Source organism: Oncorhynchus mykiss, chromosome 3 (assembly GCF_057628025.1).
Source record: "Oncorhynchus mykiss isolate SJ-2025 chromosome 3, ASM5762802v1, whole genome shotgun sequence".
Lineage (NCBI taxonomy): Eukaryota > Metazoa > Chordata > Actinopteri > Salmoniformes > Salmonidae > Oncorhynchus > Oncorhynchus mykiss.
Window position 1 is genome coordinate 8,932,184 of NC_143024.1, and position 12,817 is coordinate 8,945,000.

The 12,817-nt window shown below is 47.1% G+C and overlaps 1 protein-coding gene across 4 annotated transcripts in view; it reads right to left on the reverse strand.

The window, feature by feature from the left end:
• LOC149984307 (F-actin-uncapping protein LRRC16A-like) overlaps window positions 1-12,817 on the reverse strand; it is a 198,660-nt gene that overhangs the window by 83,009 nt on the left and 102,834 nt on the right. For all 4 annotated transcript variants that reach the window (XM_090219905.1, XM_090219918.1, XM_090219902.1 and 1 more), the window contains exons 12-13: window positions 8,787-8,873; window positions 1,120-1,223 (exon numbers count right to left, since the gene is read on the reverse strand). In XM_090219905.1, coding sequence (XP_090076031.1) covers window positions 1,120-1,223; window positions 8,787-8,873 — 191 coding nt within the window. The remainder of the gene's footprint in view (window positions 1-1,119; window positions 1,224-8,786; window positions 8,874-12,817) is intronic.

The following is a 12,817-nucleotide window of genomic DNA, read 5'->3' on the forward strand; positions in this document are numbered from 1 at the left end:
ATAAATGATGACCTATAGGTAACAGGTAATACTGTCTGGATAAATGATGGCCTGATGCTGTCTATAGGTAACAGGTAATACTGTCTGGATAAATGATGGCCTGATGCTGTCTATAGGTAACAGGTAATACTGTCTGGATAAATGATGGTCTGATGCTGTCTATAGGTAACAGGTAATACTGTCTGGATAAATGATGGCCTGATGCTGTCTATAGGTAACAGGTAATACTGTCTGGATAAATGATGGTCTGATGCTGTCTATAGGTAACAGGTAATACTGTCTGGATAAATGATGGCCTGATGCTGTCTATAGGTAACAGGTAATACTGTCTGGATGAATGATGGCCTGATGCTGTCTATAGGTAACAGGTAATACTGTCTGGATACATTATGGCCTGATGCTGTCTATAGGTAACAGGTAATAATGCTTCCTGCCAACGTATAGTGATTTCTCTGAAGGCCATTGTATCTCTTGTCAGGGGTTGTCATGGGTGACCCTTCAAGATTGTGATCAACAGCTATACTGAGAGCACTGAGGTCATCAGATGTGTGTGTGTGTGTGTGTGTGTGTGTGTATGGGCATGCGTTCCCATGGGAACCCCTAAACAAAGCTACATCAGGCCTGACGGTCTCAGAAAGTGAAGTCTTCTAATCCATCACCCTTTAAGCCAATCAGAAGGACTTGTCCTCTGACATCAACCTTCCCATCAGTCTCTAGTAGCTCACAGTGTGTCAAGATCTACAAGGTGATTCTACAGAGTCAGATGACTGATTTAAACCCAGCTGAGTACAGCCTCGCCACAGAGACACAGGCATCAACACTGAGCTGGGTAGAGAGACTAGCGAACACAATCGATGTGGTATGATTGATGCTAGATGTCAGTGTGATTCGGACAGCGGTTGCGTCTCCCTGGCTCGGAGGAGGGGGAGACGCCGCAATAGGACTCGGTGTGTGAAGACTAGACGACCTGGTTCCGCTGGATCTCTCCCGTCTTCAGTTAAGTCTTGTTTCAATATCTGTGCAAATGAACAAAACGTCCCTTTCTCCTCTCAACTCTACCCATTATGACTCTGTTATTAAGGAAGTGACCAAGACAGATGTGACCATGTCGCCACCTACCGGGATGTCGTCTGCCCGCAGTAAGTTCCCTGAGAGGTCCAGGTGACTGAGCGTGCTGGGGATGGACTGGTTGGCACTCAGTGACTGGGCAAGGCTGTTCACCCCTGGGACAACACACAGAGGGGTAGAGGATGGTTAGAGACAGAGAGGTAATGTACAGTAATACAGGCCTGTTCCCCCCTGGAACAACACACAGAGGGGTAGAGGATGGTTGGAGACAGAGAGGTAATATACAGGTAACAGGTAATACCTGTTATTATTACAGGCCTGTTCCCCCCTGGAAAAATACACAGAGGGGTAGAGGATGGTTAGAGACAGAGAGATAATGTACAGTAATACAGGCCTGGGTACAGAGAACAGGTTAGAGGATGGTTAGAGACAGAGAGGTAATGTACAGTAATACAGGCCTGGGTACAGAGAACAGGTTAGAGGATGGTTAGAGACAGAGAGATAATGTACAGTAATACAGGCCTGGGTACAGAGAACAAGGTAGAGGATGGTTAGAGACAGAGAGATAATGTACAGTAATACAGGCCTGTTCCCCCCTGGGAACAGAGAACAGGCTAGAGGATGGTTAGAGACAGAGAGATAATGTACAGTAATACAGGCCTGGGTACAGAGAACAGGTTAGAGGATGGTTAGAGACAGAGACATAATGTACAGTAATACAGGCCTGTTCCCCCCCTGGAACAACACACAGAGGGGTAGAGGATGGTTAGAGGCAGAGAGATAATGTACAGTAATACAGGCCTGTTCCCCCCTGGAACAACACACAGAGGGGTAGAGGATGGTTAGAGGCAGAGAGATAATGTACAGTAATACAGGCCTGTTCCCCCCTGGAACAACACACAGAGGGGTAGAGGATGGTTAGAGACAGAGAGATAATGTACAGTAATACAGGCCTGTTCACCCCTGGGTACAGAGAAGGCCATTGAGTACCAGGTAACACTACCAGGTAACACAACCAGGTATCACCACCAGGTCTCACCACCAGGTATCACCACCAGGTATCACCACCAGGTAACACCACCAGGTAACACCACCAGGTATCACCACCAGGTATCACCACCAGGTAACACCACCAGGTAACACCACCAGGTATCACCACCAGGTAACACAACCAGGTATCATCACCACCAGGTATCACCACCACCAGGTAACACCACCAGGTAACACCACCAGGTATCACCACCAGGTAACACAACCAGGTAACACAACAGGTAACACCACCAGGTATCACCACCAGGTAACACTACCAGGTAGCACTATCAGGTAACACCACCAGGTATCACCACCAGGTATCACCACCAGGTATCACCACCAGGTAACACTACCAGGTAACACCACCAGGTATCACCACCAGGTATCACCAGGTATCACTACCAGGTAACACAGTGAAGACAATAGGAAGGTCAGCACATGGCCTGATTCTCAACCAGTCATTCTCACAGTGAAGAGCCACATATACTGTAGGACATGAGCATTGCCAGGGTTATTAGTGGCACAATGTCACATCAAACACAGATCTACCTGGCTATAGTGGGTTAGACAGCCTGTCAACAATTTACCTGGCTATAGAGGGTTAGACAGCCTGTCAACAATCTACCTGGCTATAGAGGGTCAGACAGCCTGTCAACAATCTACCTGGCTATAGTGGGTTAGACAGCCTGTCAACAATCTATCTGGCTATAGAGTTAGACAGCCTGTCAACAATCTACCTGCCTATAGTGGGTTAGACAGACAGTGAAGGATCTCTCTGGCTATAGTGGGTTAGACAGACAGTGAGGGATCTCTCTGGCTATAGAGGGTTAGACAGACAGTGAGGGATCTCTCTTGCCCAGAATCAAACTCCCATAAGTCAGTGTGAACTCTGAGGAACTGGCCTCTCTCCTGGGAGAACCAATCAATAGACAGATAAATGCCAGGCCTTAGGGGGCATTCTGAAGCATGCCGAAAGTGGATCTATGGAACTCAATTCATTACAGGCCATGACAGAGAAAGAGAGAGAGACAGAGAGAGAGAGAGAGAGAGAGAGAGAGAGAGAGAGAGACAGAGAGAGAGAGAGCAGTAACAGTGCTGTTCCATTAGACTCCCTCCCTCTGCAGTAACAGTGCTGTTCCATTAGACTCCCTCCCTCTGCAGTAACAGTGCTGTTCCAAGAGACTCCCTCCCTCTGCAGTAACAGTGCTGTTCCATTAGACTCCCTCCCTCTGCAGTAACAGTGCTGTTCCAAGAGACTCCCTCCCTCTGCAGTAACAGTGCTGTTCCAAGAGACTCCCTCCCTCTGCAGTAACAGTGCTGTTCCATTAGACTCCCTCCCTCTGCAGTAACAGTGCTGTTCCAAGAGACTCCCTCCCTCTGCAGTAACAGTGCTGTTCCAGGAGACTCCCTCCCTCTGCAGTAACAGTGCTGTTCCATTAGACTCCCTCCCTCTGCAGTAACAGTGCTGTTCCAAGAGACTCCCTCCCTCTGCAGTAACAGTGCTGTTCCAAGAGACTCCCTCCCTCTGCAGTAACAGTGCTGTTCCAGGAGACTCCCTCCCTCTGCAGTAACAGTGCTGTTCCATTAGACTCCCTCCCTCTGCAGTAACAGTGCTGTTCCATTAGACTCCCTCCCTCTGCAGTAACAGTGCTGTTACAAGAGACTCCCTCCCTCTGCAGTAACAGTGCTGTTCCATTAGACTCCTTCCCTCTGCAGTAACAGTGCTGTTCCAGGAGACTCCCTCCCTCTGCAGTAACAGTGCTGTTCCATTAGACTCCCTCCCTCTGCAGTAACAGTGCTGTTCCATTAGACTCCCTCCCTCTGCAGTAACAGTGCTGTTCCAAGAGACTCCCTCCCTCTGCAGTAACAGTGCTTTTCCATTAGACTCCCTCCCTCTGCAGTAACAGTGCTGTTCCAGGAGACTCCCTCCCTCTGCAGTAACAGTGCTGTTCCTTTAGGCTCCCTCCCTCTGCAGTAACAGTGCTGTTCCAAGAGACTCCCTCCCTCTGCAGTAACAGTGCTGTTCCAGGAGACTCCCTCCCTCTGCAGTAACAGTGCTGTTCCAAGAGACTCCCTCCCTCTGCAGTAACAGTGCTGTTCCAAGAGACTCCCTCCCTCTGCAGTAACAGTGCTGTTCCAAGAGACTCCCTCCCTCTGCAGTAACAGTGCTGTTCCAAGAGACTCCCTCCCTCTGCAGTAACAGTGCTGTTCCAGGAGACTCCCTCCCTCTGCAGTAACAGTGCTGTTCCAGGAGACTCCCTCCCTCTGCAGTAACAGTGCTGTTCCAAGAGACTCCCTCCCTCTGCAGTAACAGTGCTGTTCCAAGAGACTCCCTCCCTCTGCAGTAACAGTGCTGTTACAAGAGACTCCTTCCCTCTGCAGTAACAGTGCTGTTCCAAGAGACTCCCTCCCTCTGCAGTAACAGTGCTGTTACAAGAGACTCCCTCCCTCTGCAGTAACAGTGCTGTTCCAAGAGACTCCCTCCCTCGGCAGTAACAGTGCTGTTCCAAGAGACTCCCTCCCTCTGCAGTAACAGTGCTGTTCCAAGAGACTCCCTCCCTCTGCAGTAACAGTGCTGTTCCAAGAGACTCCCTCCCTCGGCAGTAACAGTGCTGTTCCAGGAGACTCCCTCCCTCTGCAGTAACAGTGCTGTTCCAGGAGACTCCCTCCCTCTGCAGTAACAGTGCTGTTCCAAGAGACTCCCTCCCTCGGCAGTAACAGTGCTGTTCCAAGAGACTCCCTCCCTCTGCAGTAACAGTGCTGTTCCAAGAGACTCCCTCCCTCTGCAGTAACAGTGCTGTTCCAAGAGACTCCCTCCCTCGGCAGTAACAGTGCTGTTCCATTAGACTCCCTCCCTCTGCAGTAACAGTGCTGTTCCAAGAGACTCCCTCCCTCTGCAGTAACAGTGCTGTTCCAAGAGACTCCCTCCCTCTGCAGTAACAGTGCTGTTCCAAGAGACTCCCTCCCTCTGCAGTAACAGTGCTGTTACAAGAGACTCCCTCCCTCTGCAGTAACAGTGCTGTTCCATTAGACTCCCTCCCTCTGCAGTAACAGTGCTGTTCCAAGAGACTCCCTCCCTCTGCAGTAACAGTGCTGTTCCAGGAGACTCCCTCCCTCTGCAGTAACAGTGCTGTTCCATTAGACTCCCTCCCTCTGCAGTAACAGTGCTGTTCCATTAGACTCCCTCCCTCTGCAGTAACAGTGCTTTTCCATTAGACTCCCTCCCTCTGCAGTAACAGTGCTGTTCCAGGAGACTCCCTCCCTCTGCAGTAACAGTGCTGTTCCAAGAGACTCCCTCCCTCGGCAGTAACAGTGCTGTTCCAGGAGACTCCCTCCCTCTGCAGTAACAGTGCTGTTCCAGGAGACTCCCTCCCTCTGCAGTAACAGTGCTGTTCCAAGAGACTCCCTCCCTCTGCAGTAACAGTGCTGTTCCAAGAGACTCCCTCCCTCTGCAGTAACAGTGCTGTTACAAGAGACTCCTTCCCTCTGCAGTAACAGTGCTGTTCCAGGAGACTCCCTCCCTCTGCAGTAACAGTGCTGTTCCAGGAGACTCCCTCCCTCTGCAGTAACAGTGCTGTTCCAAGAGACTCCCTCCCTCTGCAGTAACAGTGCTGTTCCAAGAGACTCCCTCCCTCTGCAGTAACAGTGCTGTTCCATTAGACTCCCTCCCTCTGCAGTAACAGTGCTGTTCCAAGAGACTCCCTCCCTCTGCAGTAACAGTGCTGTTCCAAGAGACTCCCTCCCTCTGCAGTAACAGTGCTGTTCCAGGAGACTCCCTCCCTCTGCAGTAACAGTGCTGTTCCAGGAGACTCCCTCCCTCTGCAGTAACAGTGCTGTTACAAGAGACTCCCTCCCTCTGCAGTAACAGTGCTGTTCCAAGAGACTCCCTCCCTCTGCAGTAACAGTGCTGTTCCAAGAGACTCCCTCCCTCTGCAGTAACAGTGCTGTTCCATTAGACTCCCTCCCTCTGCAGTAACAGTGCTGTTCCAAGAGACTCCCTCCCTCTGCAGTAACAGTGCTTTTCCATTAGACTCCCTCCCTCTGCAGTAACAGTGCTGTTCCAGGAGACTCCCTCCCTCTGCAGTAACAGTGCTGTTCCATTAGACTCCCTCCCTCTGCAGTAACAGTGCTTTTCCATTAGACTCCCTCCCTCTGCAGTAACAGTGCTGTTCCAAGAGACTCCCTCCCTCTGCAGTAACAGTGCTTTTCCATTAGACTCCCTCCCTCTGCAGTAACAGTGCTTTTCCATTAGACTCCCTCCCTCTGCAGTAACAGTGCTGTTCCAAGAGACTCCCTCCCTCTGCAGTAACAGTGCTTTTCCATTAGACTCCCTCCCTCTGCAGTAACAGTGCTGTTCCATTAGACTCCCTCCCTCTGCAGTAACAGTGCTGTTCCATTAGACTCCCTCCCTCTGCAGTAACAGTGCTGTTCCAAGAGACTCCCTCCCTCTGCAGTAACAGTGCTGTTACAAGAGACTCCCTCCCTCTGCAGTAACAGTGCTGTTCCATTAGACTCCCTCCCTCTGCAGTAACAGTGCTGTTCCATTAGACTCCCTCCCTCTGCAGTAACAGTGCTTTTCCATTAGACTCCCTCCCTCTGCAGTAACAGTGCTGTTCCATTAGACTCCCTCCCTCTGCAGTAACAGTGCTGTTCCATTAGACTCCCTCCCTCTGCAGTAACAGTGCTGTTCCATTAGGCTCCCTCCCTCTGCAGTAACAGTGCTGTTCCAAGAGACTCCCTCCCTCTGCAGTAACAGTGTCATTAATTAGGGCTATATTACTAACAACATGCTGGTTGGTGTGAACAGTTTAATCAGAGGTGTGAACAGAGGAACACTGAGTAATTGCTCTCCTATGATGATGCTCCACTAAGCAATAAGGCACGAGGGGGTGTGTCCTATATACCACGGCTAAGGGCTGTTCTTAAAGCACGACGCAACACGGAGTGCCTGGATACAGTCCTTATCCGTGGTATATTGACCATACACCACAAACCCCTGAGGTGCCTTATTGCTGTTATAAACTGGTTACCAACGTATTTAGAGCAGTAAAAATAAATGTTTTATTGTACCTGTGGTATACAGCAGCCCTGTGGATGTTAAACATCAGAGAACTGTCTGTGGATGTTAAACATCAGAGAACTGTCTGTGGATGTTAAACATCAGAGAGCAGCCCTGTGGATGTTAAACATCAGAGAACTGTCTGTGGATGTTAAACATTAGAGAACTGTCTGTGGATGTTAAACATTAGAGAACTGTCTGTGGATGTTAAACATTAGAGAACTGTCTGTGGATGTTAAACATTAGAGAACTGTCTGTGGATGTTAAACATCAGAGAGCAGCCCTGTGGATGTTAAACATCAGAGAACTGTCTGTGGATGTTAAACATCAGAGAACTGTCTGTGGATGTTAAACATTAGAGAACTGTCTGTTGATGAACTGTCTGTGGATGTTAAACATTAGAGAGCAGCCCTGTGGATGTTAAACATCAGAGAACTGTCTGTGGATGTTAAACATCAGAGAACTGTCTGTGGATGTTAAACATCAGAGAGCAGCCCTGTGGATGTTAAACATCAGAGAACTGTCTGTGGATGTTAAACATTAGAGAACTGTCTGTGGATGTTAAACATTAGAGAACTGTCTGTGGATGTTAAACATTAGAGAACTGTCTGTGGATGTTAAACATTAGAGAACTGTCTGTGGATGTTAAACATCAGAGAGCAGCCCTGTGGATGTTAAACATCAGAGAACTGTCTGTGGATGTTAAACATCAGAGAACTGTCTGTGGATGTTAAACATTAGAGAACTGTCTGTTGATGAACTGTCTGTGGATGTTAAACATTAGAGAGCAGCCCTGTGGATGTTAAACATCAGAGAACTGTCTGTGGATGTTAAACATCAGAGAACTGTCTGTGGATGTTAAACATCAGAGAACTGTCTGTGGATGTTAAACATCAGAGAACTGTCTGTGGATGTTAAACATCAGAGAACTGTCTGTGGATGTTAAACATCAGAGAACTGTCTGTGGATGTTAAACATTAGAGAGGAGCCCTGTGGATGTTAAACATCAGAGAACTGTCTGTGGATGTTAAACATCAGAGAACTGTCTGTGGATGTTAAACATCAGAGAACTGTCTGTGGATGTTAAACATCAGAGAACTGTCTGTGGATGTTAAACATCAGAGAACTGTCTGTGGATGTTAAACATCAGAGAACTGTCTGTGGATGTTAAACATCAGAGAACTGTCTGTGGATGTTAAACATCAGATAACTGTCTGTGGATGTTAAACATCAGAGAACTGTCTGTGGATGTTAAACATCAGAGAACTGTCTGTGGATGTTAAACAGAGAACTGTCTGTGGATGTTAAACATCAGAGAACTGTCTGTGGATGTTAAACATTAGAGAGCTGTCTGTGGATGTTAAACATCAGAGAGCTGTCTGTGGATGTTAAACATCAGAGAGCAGCCCTGTGGATGTTAAACATTAGAGAACTGTCTGTGGATGTTAAACATCAGAGAACTGTCTGTGGATGTTAAACATTAGAGAACTGTCTGTGGATGTTAAACATCAGAGAACGGCCTGTGGATGTTAAACATTAGAGAACTGTGGTTCTGTGGTTCATGGTAAGGAAGTTGAATACAAGTTTTCCATGCAAGTGTCAGAATGTGAGAAACTCCAGTCATTACCTTTGGGTGACAATGAGGTTTTGGAAAAGTTTAAATGCTTGAGTCCCTTCGGGAGTTTGGCGAACTGTGCTCCCAGGGAGGTGATTCCTGGAGAAAACAGCAGAGTGGAAAACAACACTTAGTCATTTGGCAATACAAGTACCACGATATCAGACAGACTGGGGATTTCAATTCACTGCCTTCCTTTTCCCTGACCTGCCGAGGGGAGCTACGCGGGAAGGAAAACTACAGCTCTGTTCACACAGACACTCAGTGTTCATTCTAATGCAGGCCGCTTAGCGTTTGTGTAAAGACAGATTCTACAACTCCACTGTCTCTTGACGATACATGTTACATGAGGACAAATTTTGCTCGTGAATCTGAGAGACGCAGGATATTTTAGCGTCTCTTTAATTGATGTGACTTGAAAAGACACCACCCGTCTAGAGGTGATGAAATGTTTATTAACCTGCTCTCATAGTTCTGAGGGAAAGACACCACCCGTCTAGAGGTGATGAAATGTTTATTAACCTGCTCTCATAGTTCAGAGGGAAAGACACCACCCGTCTAGAGGTGATGAAATGTTTACCCTGCTCTCATAGTTCAGAGGGAAAGACACCACCCGTCTAGAGGTGATGAAATGTTTATTAACCTGCTCTCATAGTTCAGAGGGAAAGACACCACCCGTCTAGAGGTGATGAAATGTTTATTAACCTGCTCTCATAGTTCAGAGGGAAAGACACCACCCGTCTAGAGGTGATGAAATGTTTATTAACCTGCTCTCATAGTTCAGAGGGAAAGACACCACCCGTCTAGAGGTGATGAAATGTTTATTAACCTGCTCTCATAGTTCAGAGGGAAAGACACCACCCGTCTAGAGGTGATGAAATGTTTACACTGCTCTCATAGTTCAGAGGGAAAGACACCACCCGTCTAGAGGTGATGAAATGTTTACACTGCTCTCATAGTTCAGAGGGAAAGACACCACCCGTCTAGAGGTGATGAAATGTCTAACCTGCTCTCATAGTTCAGAGGGAAAGACACCACCCGTCTAGAGGTGATGAAATGTTTATTAACCTGCTCTCATAGTTCAGAGGGAAAGACACCACCCGTCTAGAGGTGATGAAATGTCTAACCTGCTCTCATAGTTCAGAGGGAAAGACACCACCCGTCTAGAGGTGATGAAATGTTTACCCTGCTCTCATAGTTCAGAGGGAAAGACACCACCCGTCTAGAGGTGATGAAATGTTTACCCTGCTCTCATAGTTCAGAGGGAAAGACACCACCCGTCTAGAGGTGATGAAATGTCTAACCTGCTCTCATAGTTCAGAGGGAAAGACACCACCCGTCTAGAGGTGATGAAATGTCTACTAACCTGCTCTCATAGTTCAGAGGGAAAGACACCACCCGTCTAGAGGTGATGAAATGTTTACCCTGCTCTCATAGTTCAGAGGGAAAGACACCACCCGTCTAGAGGTGATGAAATGTTTATTAAACTGCTCTCATAGTTCAGAGGGAAAGACACCACCCGTCTAGAGGTGATGAAATGTCTAACCTGCTCTCATAGTTCAGAGGGAAAGACACCACCCGTCTAGAGGTGATGAAATGTCTAACCTGCTCTCATAGTTCAGAGGGAAAGACACCACCCATCTAGAGGTGATGAAATATTTACCCTGCTCTCATAGTTCAGAGGGAAAGACACCACCCGTCTAGAGGTGAGGAAATGTTTATTAACCTGCTCTCATAGTTCAGAGGGAAAGACACCACCCGTCTAGAGGTGATGAAATGTTTATTAACCTGCTCTCATAGTTCAGAGGGAAAGACACCACCCGTCTAGAGGTGATGAAATGTTTACCCTGCTCTCATAGTTCAGAGGGAAAGACACCACCCGTCTAGAGGTGATGAAATGTTTACCCTGCTCTCATAGTTCAGAGGGAAAGACACCACCCGTCTAGAGGTGATGAAATGTTTATTAACCTGCTCTCATAGTTCAGAGGGAAAGACACCACCCGTCTAGAGGTGATGAAATGTTTATTAACCTGCTCTCATAGTTCAGAGGGAAAGACACCACCCGTCTAGAGGTGATGAAATGTCTAACCTGCTCTCATAGTTCAGAGGGAAAGACACCACCCGTCTAGAGGTGATGAAATGTCTACTAACCTGCTCTCATAGTTCAGAGGGAAAGACACCACCCATCTAGAGGTGATGAAATGTTTATTAACCTGCTCTCATAGTTCAGAGGGAAAGACACCACCCGTCTAGAGGTGATGAAATGTTTATTAACCTGCTCTCATAGTTCAGAGGGAAAGACACCACCCGTCTAGAGGTGATGAAATGTTTACCCTGCTCTCATAGTTCAGAGGGAAAGACACCACCCGTCTAGAGGTGATGAAATGTTTACCCTGCTCTCATAGTTCAGAGGGAAAGACACCACCCGTCTAGAGGTGATGAAATGTTTATTAACCTGCTCTCATAGTTCAGAGGGAAAGACACCACCCGTCTAGAGGTGATGAAATGTTTAACCTGCTCTCATAGCTCAGAGGGAAAGACACCACCCGTCTAGAGGTGATGAAATGTTTACCCTGCTCTCATAGTTCAGAGGGAAAGACACCACCCGTCTAGAGGTGATGAAATGTTTACCCTGCTCTCATAGTTCAGAGGGAAAGACACCACCCGTCTAGAGGTGATGAAATGTTTACCCTGCTCTCATAGTTCAGAGGGAAAGACACCACCCGTCTAGAGGTGATGAAATGTTTATTAACCTGCTCTCATAGTTCAGAGGGAAAGACACCACCCGTCTAGAGGTGATGAAATGTCTAACCTGCTCTCATAGTTCAGAGGGAAAGACACCACCCGTCTAGAGGTGATGAAATGTTTATTAACCTGCTCTCATAGTTCAGAGGGAAAGACACCACCCGTCTAGAGGTGATGAAATGTTTATTAACCTGCTCTCATAGTTCAGAGGGAAAGACACCACCCGTCTAGAGGTGATGAAATGTTTACCCTGCTCTCATAGTTCAGAGGGAAAGACACCACCCGTCTAGAGGTGATGAAATGTTTACCCTGCTCTCATAGTTCAGAGGGAAAGACACCACCCGTCTAGAGGTGATGAAATGTTTACCCTGCTCTCATAGTTCAGAGGGAAAGACACCACCCGTCTAGAGGTGATGAAATGTTTACCCTGCTCTCATAGTTCAGAGGGAAAGACACCACCCGTCTAGAGGTGATGAAATGTTTACCCTGCTCTCATAGTTCAGAGGGAAAGACACCACCCGTCTAGAGGTGATGAAATGTCTAACCTGCTCTCATAGTTCAGAGGGAAAGACACCACCCGTCTAGAGGTGAAGAAATGTTTATTAACCTGCTCTCATAGTTCAGAGGGAAAGACACCACCCGTCTAGAGGTGATGAAATGTTTACACTGCTCTCATAGTTCAGAGGGAAAGACACCACCCGTCTAGAGGTGATGAAATGTTTACCCTGCTCTCATAGTTCAGAGGGAAACATTCCAAGAGTTCTATTCTAGTCCAGAACATTCTGTTAACTCTTCTTCTCTATACTTGGACAACACAACAACACAGAGAAAAACAGAGACTATCATCAACGACAGGGAAATACTTTCAAATTCATTAGATATTCTCAATGGAATGAGACAGCTAAAGGACAAAAGACACTCACTGAATCACCAGATTCAAATTCATTAGAAATTCTCAATGGAATGAGACAGCTAAAGGACAAAAGACACTCACTGAATCACCAGATTCAAATTTACAATAATCTGAGAGTTTAAGAGTTTAATATTTGATCAAGGGCAAAGGGATTCCAATTTAAATAGATTTAGAGGGGTTATTCTAGTAGTCAGAAGCAGCTCTCTGCTGAGTGATAGATTTAGAGGGTTATTCTAGTAGTCAGAAGCAGCTCTGCTGAGTGATAGATTTAGAGGGGTTATTCTAGTAGTCAGAAGCAGCTCTCTGCTGAGTGATAGATTTAGAGGGTTATTCTAGTAGTCAGAAGCAGCTCTGCTGAGTGATAGATTTAGAGGGTTATTCTAGT